Source organism: Fukomys damarensis, unplaced genomic scaffold (genome assembly GCF_012274545.1).
Source record: "Fukomys damarensis isolate Sample0158 unplaced genomic scaffold, DMR_v1.0_HiC HiC_scaffold_22, whole genome shotgun sequence".
Lineage (NCBI taxonomy): Eukaryota > Metazoa > Chordata > Mammalia > Rodentia > Bathyergidae > Fukomys > Fukomys damarensis.
The window spans coordinates 13,095,416-13,109,831 of NW_022900934.1; the positions used below are offsets into that span (position 1 = coordinate 13,095,416).

The window sequence follows — 14,416 nt, forward strand, 5'->3', positions numbered from 1 at the left end:
CCTTTCAACCCAGATAACACATCCCGGTGGCCCTGGGGCCGGGTACTGCTCCCAGGATGGAGTTGCGCCGCCGGAGTGGACTTGCGAGGATGTTCAGAAGGTAAATCCGGGAGGGAGCGCTCGAGGGCGGCACCCAGATCTGGGGCCTGCAGGCCTGGGCGGGTGGGAGGTGAGGCCTGAGAGCAGGCGACGTTTGATCCAACTGTGGTCTCCCGTCTGTTCGTCGTGTTTGCCGCATGGGTTCCTCACCGCCTTCCAGTGCTTCCCTGCTCCGTAGCGTTATTGGCTGCTTGGACTTGCAGAGGTCCAGGCGGGTCTCGCTTCATTCCTCTTACGTCTATTTTCAGCGGGGTCGATTGCCGGATCTCTTTGTGCCTGTGTTTTCTGACTGTCACTTGAGAGTGGTAGCAGGGCGTTGGGCGGATCGAGTGTGACATGTGCGGGACTCGAGAGGGGCGTCTGGAGAGTCTCCGTACCTGCCGGCCACCCCGAGGAGGTAAAGATGCTTCCGCGGCTGTCCGTACGACAACCAGCAGGGCCGCGGGGCAGAGAAAAGCAGAAGCCGGAGGAAAAAGCCCCCAGAGGTCGGACAGGTTACTTAGCAAGTCCACAGTGGATCCAGGAATTGGCCAAGTGTTTTAAAACGGAGGATGGGGTTTCATTCACTCAAATCGACAGATACGGAGACTCCTGTTCGGGACCTATAGTCTGGGCTCTGGGGATACAGCGGTGTTTTTTTAAAGTTCCTGTCTAAAGAACAAATTAACATCATTTCTAAGGGTGCTAAGCGCTGGGAAGAAAAGGAAGCTGCCGAGACTCCCTGGAGGAGGTGGCATTTGGTCCTGGATCTGAAGTAGGAGAAAAGGACTAAAAGATCTGTCAGGGGTAGGAACTAACTTGGCTGGAGACAGTCGGCTTGTTTTGGGGACCTCAGAAAAGGTCCAGTAGTTGGAGTGCAGTAAAGAGGTGAAAAGGTAGATTTGACTTAAACAAAATTTCATCCGAATGATAATTTTGCATGTTAACTGACTAAGCTAGAAGGTGCAGGATCCAAGTTAGGGCCATTGTTGATCGACGGGAGATCTGGTTAAGAAACTAATGTAAAAAGAGATCATTGCACAAATATTTATTGAGCAACTACTGTGCCTCAGGCACTGTGCCCCTCCCAGGGAAATTCTGGTCAGCAGGATACACCGAGTCTTTGCCTTTGAACACAGATAAAACTAAGTAAACAAAGATGCTTTTATTCCACTAAGCCTTAAAAAGGAAATAACAGGGTGAATTTCTCAGGGAATTGGTATCAGGTGATCGGTCAGGAAAGGCCCTCTTGGAAGAGGTGGCATTTGTCAGGAGACCTGAGTAATGGGAACAATTCCTACATGATTTAAGGTGGAAGGGACCTAGCGGGAAGAGGCCCAGAAGAGCTGAGTAGGAGCAGGGGCCCAGCTCCCAGTGGGGTGTTCCCCTAAAGTGAGGGCTGCAGGTGTCTGTACAGTGGTTGTGGAGGGAACAGTTCAGGGATGGTGGCCATCTCCATGCAGGTACCTCACCCTCCCCTCAAAGCACAGAAGTAGTCACAGGCAGTAAGTCAATGGATGCATAAAACTTTATTTATGGCTACCACACTTTTTTTGCCGGGGGTTGGGGATCCAACCTGGGACCTTGCGCTTTTGAGGCAGGCAGAAGGACCACTGAGCTATACCACCCCCTTCTATTTTTGGAAACAGGGTCTTACTGTGTAGTTCAGGCTGGCCATAACTCAGTAATCTTCTTGCCCCACCCTCCCAGGTAGTGGGGATTACAGGTGCGTGCACTCAACTAAAGAATTAATAACCATTTTAAAGTGTGCAATTCGGCGGTATTAAAAGCAATCACCGGGCCTGGGATTTATCTCAGTGGTGCCACTGCCTTCCTTGCAAGCGCAAGGTCCTGAGTTCGATCCCCAGTACCAAAACAAAAACAAAAAACAATCACACTGCATACACCTCCCTCACAGTCTGAGAACTTTTTCATCACCCTAAAAGGAGACCTTGTGTCCATTCTGTCTCTTCAGCCCCTATGGACTGGCCCGTTCTGAGTATTTCACATGGTGGGGGCTGGTAATTTAATATGTGTTATTTTTGTGTCTGATTCTCTTAGTGTGACGTTCACAAGATAACATGAGTCTGCTGACTTCCGTTTTGTGGCTGACAAATGCTCCTGTGTGGATATACCATATTCACTTACCATCCGTCCCTGGATAGATATTTGGGTGTTTTTGTTTTTTACATTTGATCTTAGCCAAAAGGCCGAGAAGCGATGGGTGTTTTTTGTTTTTGGGTTTTTGTGGCTCGTGCTGCCCAGAAGAGGTTTCTGAGCAGGCAGGAGACACCTGCTTGATGCCCTGTGGGCCAGAGAGGAAGCGGGAGACTGGTGACAATGGAATCTTCAGCCTGGACTGCGTGGGAGGGTGGCCACTGGGAATGCACGAAGGCCAGGCAACTGGAGTGGAGTCCCGGAGCGATCACAAGACCAAGGCTGGAGAACTAGTCCCTGGGGAGCGGGCAGGGGCACCGTTGGGCAACGAGGCGGGGGATGGTAGAGAAGCTCTTACTCAGCGGTGGAGCACCCAGGCTTGCGGATGGGGTGCGAAGCTGCCAGGGGCAGGTGGCTCTGCGGACCCAGAGGGGAGCCCTGCAGAGGGGCTGCAGGAATGGAGGAGGTGGCTGTGCCCTGTTCATGTCAGAGAAGTCACCCAGGAGGACTCTGCTCTGGTGGGGTGAGGGCTGTGGGACCGAGTGGTCTTCCATGGACACTTGGGAAAGGCTCTGGACAGGAGGAGGTGGCACCTGGCATATGAGGAGGTAGGATCCACCACCCTTGTTGTGTCACCCCAGGGAGGAGGGGAGGACAGGAGAGGCAGGAAGATGAGGCGTGGAGAGAAAGGAGGCTTTAACCAGGGAGTCATTGCTTCATGGGATTGGTGAAGAATTGCTGAAGTTTCTGGGAGAACAGCAATCAGAGTGGTCCTAGCCAGCGGGGCGTGGTGGCGCTCTCCTGTAATCCCAGCACTCTGGGAGGCTGAGGCAAGAGGATCGCTGTGAGTTCAAGACCAGCCTGGGCTACATAGTAAGTTCCAGGTCAGTCTCAACTATGTAGTGAGACCCTGCCTCAAAAAACAAAAACAAATAAACAAAAAGGTGGTCATAGCCAACATTTGTTGTGACTGCTTTGTTTACAGCAGGTGTTTTCATATCCATTAATTCATTGCAACCTCAGTAGCATCCTTTAAGTTAGGAAGTACTACTATATGTCTTAATTATCTCTTTATAGGGCTTTCATTTAGGAGTAGAATTGGGATGGTGTGGACTGGATGTAGAAGAGACGGGTTGGGAAGGAAAAGAACATTCCAGAAAGAATATTTTGAATCTGAGTAATGGAATGAATGTGGAGGAAATAGTTGCCTTGTCTAACCTTATCTCCATGAAGGGGCCACATTCACTTTGCTTCGCCTTTTTTTTGGTTCCTCTAATAAGCTGTGCTGCCTCAGGGCCTTTATACCTGCGGCTCCCTCCCACCGGAAGCCCCATACCCCCCTTTAGCTCCAGTGTCACATCCTCTCTGGAACTTGGCCACCTCTCTGAAGCAGACTTTTCCCTTCTCCTCTGTGGCTCCCCATTTTTTCCTCCTGCTTTCCTTTATCCAAACTCTCTCAATTTGACATTTTTACCTTGCTCCTGTATTTGCTTCTTGTGTCCTTCGCTCAGCCCTCAACACCTTCAAAGCCAGACCAGTGACAATAAGCCTGGCCTGAAACAGGGCTTTGTTGTTTTTGTGGACTGTCTCAATGACTGTTGAGAAGCAAACGCCTGTCCTGTGTTTAGAAGCACAGAGCTGGGGTCTGGGGTGAGATCAGACCTGGGTAGTCGGATTTGGAATCTGCTGTGCCAGTAGAAGACAACTGAGTACATGAAAGGGTTTTCAGGAGAGAAAGAAAAAAAATCTCACCTGTGCTTGAGCGTGTGCTCTGTGGCCTCTACTTTCTAGACCGGTAACTCACAGAAAGGTACAGTGACTCGCCCGACTTCCCACGGCCTCAGGCTCCCTTCCAGACCCCGCCCAGGAGGAAGGGGTGGGCCCTGGAGCAGAGAAGCTGGGCTTCCTGTAGAAAGCTGGAGCGGCTGGGCGGGTGCGAGCAGCGTTAGGGTCCAGCATCACATGAGAGCAGGAGACAGACTAAACTGCTGAGCTTGGTTCTTGGGAGTCACGGGTGACTTTTAAAAAGGTACCTTTCAAGAATATGAATGAGGGAACTTGTTAGATGTTACAGCTGATTCAAAGTGCTGCACACAGAAGGCTGCTGAGATGAATTTACAAGTAGATGCAAAACCTGGCTATAATCGCTTGCATTCCAGGGACCAAATTTGCATTTCTATGGCAAGCGTCATTTTCATTAATCTTAGCTTTCTACAATTTACGGAGTTGTGAAATAGTTCAAAACATCGCAAGGTGGGCTGTGGTGCGGGTGCAGGCTTCAGCACAGGCCTTTGAGAGGAGAGCAGGAGAGGCTGGGTTTGATCCCCAGAGAGAGAGAGAGAGAGAGAAAGGAAGGGGCAGGAAGGGAGGAGCAATCAGTAGGGATGCCACAAAGGGTGCACACATTTTTCCCCCATTGCATTTATTGATTTGTATTTGACAAAGAAATACATTCACACAGTTAAAACACAAAGGCTAAGAAGAAGGTAAAACAGTGAAGTCTCTCAATTCTGACCCTGTACTCCTGGGATGCAATCATTGTTAGCAGTTGTTTTTTTGTTTGTTTGTTTGGTACACGGAGTGTGAACTGGGGTCCTTGTGCTTGCAAGGCAGGCGGCGGAACCACTGAGCTAAATCTCCGGCCCTGTTAGCAGTTTCTTAGGTAGCTGTAGCTCCATGGAGATACTGTAAGTAATAAAAGGAGCACCCCCCCCATGACGCACAGGCGCGCACACACACACACACACACACAGGCACACACACACACACACACACACACACGCACACGCACACGCACTTGCTTATTAAGAAAACAAACGGCACTATATTCTTTATTCTGCTCTTGCTTTTTCCTAACTCAGCAACATCCCTTAGCGATCGCTTGACACCAGTGTATGAGTTCCGATTCGGCCGTGAGTCAGCCCGTGATTTTAACTCTTAGAGATGGAGGGAGGAAGCAGGTGAGGAGGCGAGGGAGACTGACTGGGAGAGGTTTTCCAGGGGGAAGAGACTTTCACAGTTCTGCCTCCGTTTTTCTCGCTTAAGGAACCGGGTTGATCATTACCCTTGGACTCACTCGGTAGAGCTGAGGATAAAGGGGTTACCTGGTTCATGTAATCTTTTTTTCTTCTGTTTTGCGGCGCTGAAGATAGAACGCAAGATCCCGTGCATGCTAGGCGAGCGCCTCACCACTGAGCTATAGCCCGGAGTACCTGGCTTAGTGTCAGTCGCAACCGGTTAGCTTTCTGTGTCCATCTTTACTCATCTTTGGAAAGGTGAGGGCAAAAGCGGGAAGGAAACTGAGTTGGGAACATCTAGAAGATGCCTTTCAAACCGGGAGTGGTGGCACACGCCTGTAATCCCAGCACTTGGGAGGCTGAGGCAGGAGGATCGCTGTGAGTTCGAGACCAGCCTGGGCTACATAGTGAGTTCCAGGTCAGTCTCAGCTACATAGTGAGACCCTGTCTCAAAAAGAAAAAAAAAAAGAAAATGCCTTTCAGAGTGAGCTGAGGAGGAGGAGATAGTAACAAAACGTAGGAATGATTGACTCAGTGCATCTGGGGAGGTGTTATTGCTCCCATCGTGCAGATGAGGAAATTGAGGCACAGTGAATTCATTTTTTTATTTTTTGGTACTGGGGATTGAACTCGGGTCCTTGTGCTTGCAAGGCAGGCCACCGAACCGCTAAGCTAAATCCCTGGTGAGGCACAGCGAATTTGGTACCTCAAGCAAGGTCTCACAGCTGGCAAGTGGGGCAGCTGCAATTCACCCAGACAGTCTGGCACAGCACTGGCAGCCACACACTTAACCACTGCATGCTTCAGCCTCTTGATGTGGGGAAGAAAGGAACAAGATGAAGGCTTCGAGGGAAAGGGGTCGAGTGGCTGAGCCAGCGCTAGGTGGGAAGGCCTCTGGTACAGGGTGCCGGGGAGGCTTGCCCGTGGGGCTGGGAATTCTGCTGAAGCGGAAAGAGCAGATGTGTGGAGGAGGAAGTAGCTGCTGCTCGTGATTTGGAGAAGTGGGGGCAGGGGCAGAGAGGAGGTACAGATCAGGAGACCCAGTGCAGAGGCTCCGTGGGGTGGGGTGGGGGAGTCAGCAGTGGGAAGAACAAACGATGGATGTTCAGAGTGTCCAGAGACGGGTGAGAGAGCGGAGTGAGAAGAACACAGTCCGTGGGGAGCAGGCCAGTTTAGGACTCAGTTTTTTACTTGAAGGGAGATGGGAGCCATGGATGGAGTTTGAGCAGAGGAGGGAGGGACGGGATCTGACTCATGCTTTCAAAGGATCACTGGCGGCCTGCGTGTTGTGCCTGCAGGTATACAGCTTCTGCAAGGGCAAAGCAGCAGGCCCAGGTAGGAGACTGTTGCCCCGGTCTGGGCAGATGGTGTTTTATTGAGCTCTGTGCCAGGCCAGCAGCTCTGATTTGGAGACTGGCGCGCCGCCCGAGGGGGGGGCATCCTGTGCGCTGCAGGATGTTCAGCAGCAGCCCTGACGCTCCGTGCTCCATGTCAGTCTCTCCCACCCTCCCCTCCTCCCTGTGACGAGCCAGGATGGCTCCAGACATCACCAGATGTCTCTCGGGAGGCAAAATCTCCCCCATGGAGAACCACTGGTCTAGTGGTAGGGAGAAACAAACAGAGCAAAGCAATAAACACAGCAACTGTTTAGGAAGGCAGCTTCAGGGGATCCTGGATTTCCCTCCTTTAGATTTTCATTCTCTCCCAGTGTCCCTCCCATCTTCCCTCCCTGCCGAGCTGTGACCATCTGCCCGCTGGGGCTCAGGACCATCCATCCTCTGCCTGCCTTTTCCTCCAGCCCCGTGTATCCTCCCTGCCATCACCCTGCTGCCAGACCCTCCCAGAAAGAAGTAAAAGAAAAACACAGAACAGAACCAACCAGCCGAACCTCCCCTTCTCTCGAGGAGGGACAGGTCCTCTCTGCCCCTAGGTGGCTGTAACACGATGTGGCCAGTTCTTTGCTGGGAAACTGAGCCTTTCTGTCGCCACGCCCAAAGTTGGCCTCAGTTCCCACTGGCCAAAAAGGAACAAAACCAAACCAAAAATAAGGTATTTTTAAACACTCCCCTGCCTCACTCTTGTCCATTTCGCATAACGGACAGAGAAGCCTGCTGCTTGCTGGAGACAGATAACTCCGACTGCCAGCGGCTCCGGCTATCATGGGATGCAGCCTGCCAGGCCTCCTGCTTGCCTGGCTGTGGGCCAGGGGCTGGGGAGCCATCGCAGCTGGGCTGGCCCAGTGGGGAAGGGAGCTGGGGCCAACCCTTCCTCTCCTCGCAGGCCAGTCTTACTGTGTGACACGCTGCCCAGCTTTCTGCAGCCCTTCTGTCCCCCGGGGGCTCTCTGTCCTTTGGGAATATTAAGAGAGACATGTTTTTAATCTCTCCTTGCTAGCTCATGGCTTATTAGTATCACCGAGAACCCGATTTGTTTAGGCCTATGCTGGCTTTGCTGTCCAGAGGCACAATAGCTGGATTTTTTTCCCTTTTCATTTAGGCCAGGGATCCCAGCCTCTGCACAATAGATATTTTGGACCACGTAATTCCTTATGTGGTGCTGTGCTATGCACTGTGGGGTGTTTTGCAGGGCTCCTCCCTCCGGAGTGATAGCCCAAAAGTCTGATAGTGCCAGATGTCCCTTGGGGGTAAGATTACCCCTGGCTGGGAAGTACTGATTTCAAGAAATATAAACAGCTTTCATTGATGGATTGATTGATTGATTTGACACAGGGTCTCACTATGTAGTTCAGGCTGGCCTTGAACTCACTGTGTATCCCAGGCTGGCCTCAAACTTGCAGTGATCCTCCTGTCTCAGGCTCTCAAGAGCTGGGATTACAGGCATACGCCAGCATGCCTGGCTAAGCAGCTTTGTTTTATAGAAGGTAAAGCGTTCTCCTTGTCTTCTTGCTGGAGGTTTGTAGAGAGACAGCAGCTTTCTCTGGGCCCAGTTGGATGAATCTGAAGTCTCAGATCCCTTATTCAGGGACGTTTATTACTAAAAGTCCATCTCAAGGGTGGGCTTTCTGAGAGACCAAGTCTTGCCTTTACTGTTTGGAGTACTGTGCTTCTTTTCTGCCCTCTTTGGTTTGTTTGGCTTTGCTTTTGTGTCTTTACAGTCAAGGGAAGGCACAGGCTTTGGGGGTATGGAGTCATAACTGGGCTGGGAGTCTGATCCCTGCCACTTGCCAGCTGTGTGACCTTGAGCAGCTCGCTTCACCTCTCAGGGCTCAGTTCCAGGTCTCTAACGTTGCTGCCTGACTTCATGAAATGAGTCTGTGTACAGCACTGATTTAGTAGGTGCTGTGGTTGGGCCTTAAGCAGGGCTACCAAATAGATGTCTAGGTCTGAGGCCAGCAACGTTGGTTTTCTTTATTTCCTGCATATCAGCCACATTCCATCAGGGCCAAGAGTGGCTCTTAGTAGGCCTGCCCCAGGCTTGCTTTCAACTAGCGTCCCTCCCAGGATTCCATCTGCCACCATACCTTGTGTCTGTTCCCAGCCCAATCGCTGTTTTCCAGATAACCTCGGACCTACCCGAATGCCAGCAGCATTCCTCAAACTAAGCGGAGCTGCCAGAATAAGCCGGCAGCTTCCTGCTCTTTGCCCCAGAAAACATTTCAAGTGATCAGGCAGGGAGAGGGAAGGAAGGAGGGGGAGGATGCTGCCGCTGCTTACGCAACAAGCTTTAATCCTGGGTTAAAATCCACGGGGCGCATCAGCATCAGCAGAATATTTCATTTCCTCCGTGAGTTGTGGCGTTAGATCACCACTAACCTGGCTCCATCTTCCCCGTCACCCCCAAAGCAGCACCCACAGAAACAAGCTGGATTCCATATGGGATGGTGGTGCAGGGCTGCGGCCCACACACCTAGGAGTGCGGGGGAGAGCCTGAGGAGCCCAGGCCAACGGCGCCTCGGCTCCCGTTTTGCTGTCCGCAGGACAGAGGAGGCTCGCTAGCTCCTCCCTTCTGGGCCTATAGTCTTCAGTGCCGTAGTTTTGTGGGGCTGGGTGGCGGTGGGGATGTCCCTCCCTTCTTCTAGGCCTTGGCAGCAGCCTAAAACAACACCCAAATCCTGTTCAGTTTCAAAAGCCTGGGCCCCCGCCCTGCAGTTCAGTGTGTCTGGATTCCCGGCTCCACCCTGAGCCTGTGTGCTCTAGGATTCCCAGGCAGGAAGAATTGATGGACACCAGTGGGCATCTGCTGTGGGGGGTGGGGAGGGGAGCAAATGATCAGCCCTTCATTCTCTTTGTGGGCACAGTGTGGGACCAGAAAACCCACAAGTCCTAGTTTCAAGCAAGAGGAGAGGGAAGACTTCCTCCCTAGTTTTACCTCCCTGCGTATGACTGTGACAATTTAGCTTCCTTCGGCCTCTAAAGAAAGGTGTTTATTTAGCTTTTGTTGTTTCTGCTTGCTGTTTTTTTTTAAAAATCTTGTTAATTAAGCACTTTGTTGTTGGAAAAATAAAAGGTAGTAGAAGAAAGAAAGCTTGGACATTTTGAGATCCTGATCCTGTTCCATTTACCTCCTCTACAAAGGCAGCTTAGGAGGAAATAAGGCATTGACCTACTAATACTACTGAAATGGGTGGAATTATAAACAGCTATGAAAAACTAGTTAATATTTTACTGGGGAGCAGTGCCAGAGATGGGGGCTTGGGGGGGTGCCAAGAGCAGGGCTGTGTGTGAAGTAGCTGTTCCATCTGCCTTAGGGACGAAAAGAAGCCGTTCTCTGTGGAAAGAGATTGAAGCAGGAATCCTTATGAAGCTCATGGGATTCATCTGCCCACTGAGGAGGGCCCAGTCCCCCCAGAACATGCACACATACAGGGATGGTTGTAGCAGGAAGGGCTAACCTGTGTGTGCACAGGCCTGACTATAATGGGGGTTCTTGTTTCCCGGCCGAGTTTGACATCTTTCTTTCTCCCTCTGGATTTAAATGGCCTCTCAGACCAAGAGGCACTGCCTGTGCCCTGGATTCAGAAGGTACACGCCTCCTTGGGAAGCAGAGGCAAGAGACAGCGGCTCTCTCTCTCTCTCTCTTTCTGCATCTGCCGGCAGAGCTGCAGCTGGTATTTTTCCACAGGCCTTTTCTGTGATCTTAGGGCCTAGTTCTTCCCAGCCAGGCCCAGAGTCCGAGAGAGGGTTAACAGGCAGGAAGCTGAAGGCATCGCAGACTAATACGGAAGTCAGATTTTTGTTTAACTGACAGGTTTAGCAGGCCTCAGTGGTGGGGGAGGGGGCTGGGAGGGGAAGGGAAGTTTGTAGATGGAGGCATGTGGCCTGCTAGGAGCGCATTTGGCTTTTCTTAGGGTAAGCATGGAGAGGGGGCCCCCCTTGGCATCTTGGCAGGGAGGCAGGAACCCATTTTGGTTCTAATTTGAGGCCTGACGGAGGGGGGCGAGAGGTTAGACTCTCAGCCAGCCGGGCAAATGGCTGCCTGGCCTGCTTTTCCAGGAGGAGGCATTTTGACAATGACTATGCAAACTTGACCATTCTTCCCCTCCTCCCCTCAGCCGCTGACTCCTCTTTCCTCTGAGAAGCCAGACTGCCCTTTGGTGGTTCCTGGCTCTGCTTTGCTGGCCTTTTCTCCTCAGAGGCCTGCTTCCTGCCCTTTTTCTCTTTTTACTGGGCTGTTTCCCTGGGGCTTCTCTCTCCTCGGCTCCCTTTTCCCTTGGAGAACCACGGCTGAATTGTTCTAGCAAAGGGTCAGCCTTCCTCCTTAGCAAAGGGCCATTGCTGTGGGGGCAGGTGAGGGTGAGCCCTTTCAGCGCACTGCAAAAAGCTCTCTTCCCAGTGGCATCCGGGCCCCAGGCTTTGCTAGAGCAGGTCAGGCTGGCTGCACTGGTTTGCTAGTGCCGGGAAATCTAGCCAGAGTGTGGGAGAAGTGCGTGTGGGGGCCCCTTTCCCAAGTTTTTCTTGCTGCAAAAGGCCTAGCTTAGCCTGTCTTTTTCTATGCACAGGATGGCTCTTGCTCACCCGAGCCTCACAAAGATAATCGCTCAGGAAGTGTTTCAGCCAATCCGGGTCGGCTTTACACTCCGATTTGCCGGGGCAGCCAATCGGGGATGAGCTTTTATTAGGCGGCCAGATCATCAGCCGAAGTGCCAAACCCTTTTTCTGTGAGAACTAGGAGCCTGTCCTCCATGTTTTATAAGTATTGACATTACACAGTGTTAACAATGCATCCACAGAGGTAAGCTCGGCTTTTTAACCATCTTTTTCCCCCTCCCTCTGAGACATCCGAGTTGTGGGCGAGCAGTGTGATTTCTCTGTGGCTGGCCGTGCCACACTCGCCCCCAGAGCACTTATGTTAACTTGGAACTGTTTAGAGAGAATTTTTTGCTTTCTTAGGTCACATGGCTAAGTAGCCATTAGCCTTAGCTTGATTTTGCAAACTGGCAAGGGCCTGGCACATCTTTTCTTCCACCAGGGCATGGTGTTTCTGGAATAGTTTGAAGCTAGATCCTGCTATGCCAAAAGAGAAGCTTTTTTTCTCCTCTTTTTTTTTTCCCTCCCTCTGTCTCTCTCTCTCTCTGAGCAGTTTCCCCCCTGCACTATTGTCTTCTCTTGTGTCACATGCCTGCTGGGGGAAGAAAATGGAAGGTAAGCAAGCAGGCTCCTCTCCAAGGAGTGCTTCATGGCAGACAGCAGAGCAGGCAAGTTTGTCTCTCCAAAGAGGTTCTGGGAAGGCTGGAGTGAGTTCTGACAAGACAGGCCGTGTTTGAAACAGAACCCAGCTCTGAGCAGAGCAGTGCTAGGGAATAGAGAGCAGCTCCTGGGCCTAGGTGGGTGGTGGTGTCTGTACATGGTCTTTCTCTTCCTCTACAGAGCCTCTCACTGGAGAAACTACATTGTTCAGTCTTTATTCCTGACCTAGCTTGATACAAAGTGTTCTGCAAGCCAGCCTACAGCCAGCAAATGTTTCTGAAAGTGTTTTGTAGGCTCTGGAGGAAGTTTTTGGAGTACAGATGGGGACTGTGGGGTGGTGGGGGGGAAGATCTTGGACAACATCCTGCAGGAAAATCTGGGAGGACTCTGAATGCCTTAGCTTTCTACTCTTGCATGGTTTTCAACAAACTAATGTATCTTTTACCCTTATTTTCATTTTGCTTGTCCCCCCCACCTCTTTACATTGTTTCATCCTCTGTCCTGTGTTATGATAGAGTAGGAGGAAATAAAATCATGTCTGTGGTTCATGACAACATTCCATATCCAGGTGTTGAGTTGTATTGTTGTGGTGGTGTGTATTTTTAATAATACTATGTAACTGTTTCAAAAAAATTTCCTTTTTGATCAAGTCCCAAATCTGCCAGCCTGTTCTCTCTTCCTAACTGTGGAAAAAATGAGACGGTTGCTTGAACATTTGTTGGGTAAGTAAGCAATCCATTTCCTCTGTGACCCATGTATCAAGAGTTTTGGAAACATTTGGTGCCTGTAATAAGGGGTCTTGGTTGCAGGAGTTGGGGGTTTCAGTAGTGGGGACAAAATAAGGGCTCTTAAAGAGTGTCTTGCTTAAGTGACTGTTTGAATCCAGTTTTTCCTGATAACCTGCAGATAGGATTGAAGATTTCACTTCCTGTTTACCCTTAGCCAGGGGAGAAATGTTCAGTTCATTGTGACTTGCTTCTAGACCTTTAATTGGGTTTGTTTGGATTTTAGAACTCTGGATAGATAATCTGCTTGTGAAACTGCTTGTTCTTAGAATCACAGCCTTATAGACATGAGGAGGGGTGCTGGTGGGGGCCTGCATGTGGGGGTTTGGTACCTGTACTGTGTTTTAGGATTCTTACATATATTGCAAGATCCCATCCACTACCAAACTTGTTTTTATTCAGGTTGTACTAGTCATCAGAGTTAGCCTTTTTCCAAGTCTAATCCATACATTTGTGTGTTAACTGGCCACATCTAGGATTTATTTCTCACTTTCAACATTTTCCCTGATCTCTTGATGATGTAGGTAGAATTCGAAAAGTGACAAAAGTAGACTTTTGCTTAGCATTGCCTTTGGAATTTCTCTGGGAGCTCACTACATAAATTTTCAGTTTGGAGACCAATCTAGCATGACCGTAAGTGTGGAGATATATTCGCTTGCTGTGTTAGGCTAACTTTATGGAGTCAGTAAGCTATTTTCTAGTGTCCAGTGACCCCAACTTTTGACACCAATTGGAAAAAGGCTCATTTCATAAGGAGAAATGGCATCACAGGATGAGTTAAGAAGTCTGTGTAAGGTGAGCCAGCGTCTTAGAATAAACGTGCAGCTAGTTTACAATATATACTTAAAGCTGCACAGTGCCCCTTACCCCATACAAGTTAAGTTCACACACTTAGCTGTTTTCTTTGTTCTTATCTCTTTAGTGTAAATGGAAATTGCATATTGAGGTTCTTGTGGCCTCCCTAGAACAATATCTAATCACAAGACTCCTGGTTTGGTGCCTTCAACGTTTGCATAATACTGTGTTTGTTGGGCTGGAAGGAGACTTAAAGGGCAATGCATTTGTCCTCTGAAAGCTTGCATTAAAATGGCTCCCACAGGTTTGGAAAGCCAAGATCTGTTTTCAAGTGTGCAGCCCTAGCAAGTTCTCAGCCCTGGAGCAAGTTGGGACACTTTTCCTTCAGTGCTATGGCTACCACCCACCACGGGTCAGTAAAAAGTTAATTGCTTTCAAAGTAGCATTATTTTCCAGTTACTACAGGGAAAGAATAAATTGTGTGCATTGCAGTAGGACTAGGTAGGGACAGCGCTACTGTCCCATAGGGCTGCCCAGTGCTGCTCCCCACCTCTTACTCGTGAACCACTAGACCTGGAGGAAGTGTTAAAGACTGACAGTTGCGTGGGTGGCCTGAGGATGTGTCTTCTGGAAATTTCCACCATCTTTGTTCCTTTTAGGAAAAGCAGTGTGCCAAGCCGAAGAGTCTCCTGCATTCCATTCCTGAGGTGCCTCCCCTCCCCCTTCCTTTTCCTCATCAAGGTAGACTGTTCCCTTGGCCACATTTGTAAATTGCAGAGGGAGGAACAGAAGGATGGGCTGTTTTCCTTTTTCCTCCTGCCTCCTCAGTCCCCAAAGAGGATGCACAGCTGCAAGGAACACACACTGGAGCTTTTGATTCCTCTCTCTCTCTCTCTCCCTCTCTCTCTCTCCCCCCCCCCCCCCGCATAAACCCCCC

At 50.3% G+C, this 14,416-nt stretch overlaps 1 protein-coding gene across 19 annotated transcripts in view; it reads left to right on the plus strand.

Annotated features, from left to right (window-relative positions):
* Positions 1-13: 13 nt before the first annotated feature.
* The window catches only part of Zmynd8 (zinc finger MYND-type containing 8), a 123,537-nt gene continuing 109,134 nt past the window's right edge, over positions 14-14,416 (plus strand). For 3 of the 19 annotated variants that reach the window (XM_033767059.1, XM_033767061.1, XM_033767057.1), the window contains exon 1: positions 11,221-11,444. In XM_033767059.1, coding sequence (XP_033622950.1) covers positions 11,431-11,444 — 14 coding nt within the window. In that variant the 5' untranslated portion in view covers positions 11,221-11,430. Of the gene's footprint in view, positions 101-10,486; positions 10,562-11,217; positions 11,445-11,621; positions 11,908-12,549; positions 12,622-13,783; positions 13,892-13,974; positions 14,187-14,416 lie in introns of those variants that run through there. The other 16 variants (XM_033767058.1, XM_033767060.1, XM_033767053.1 and 13 more) reach the window with 12 other exon arrangements.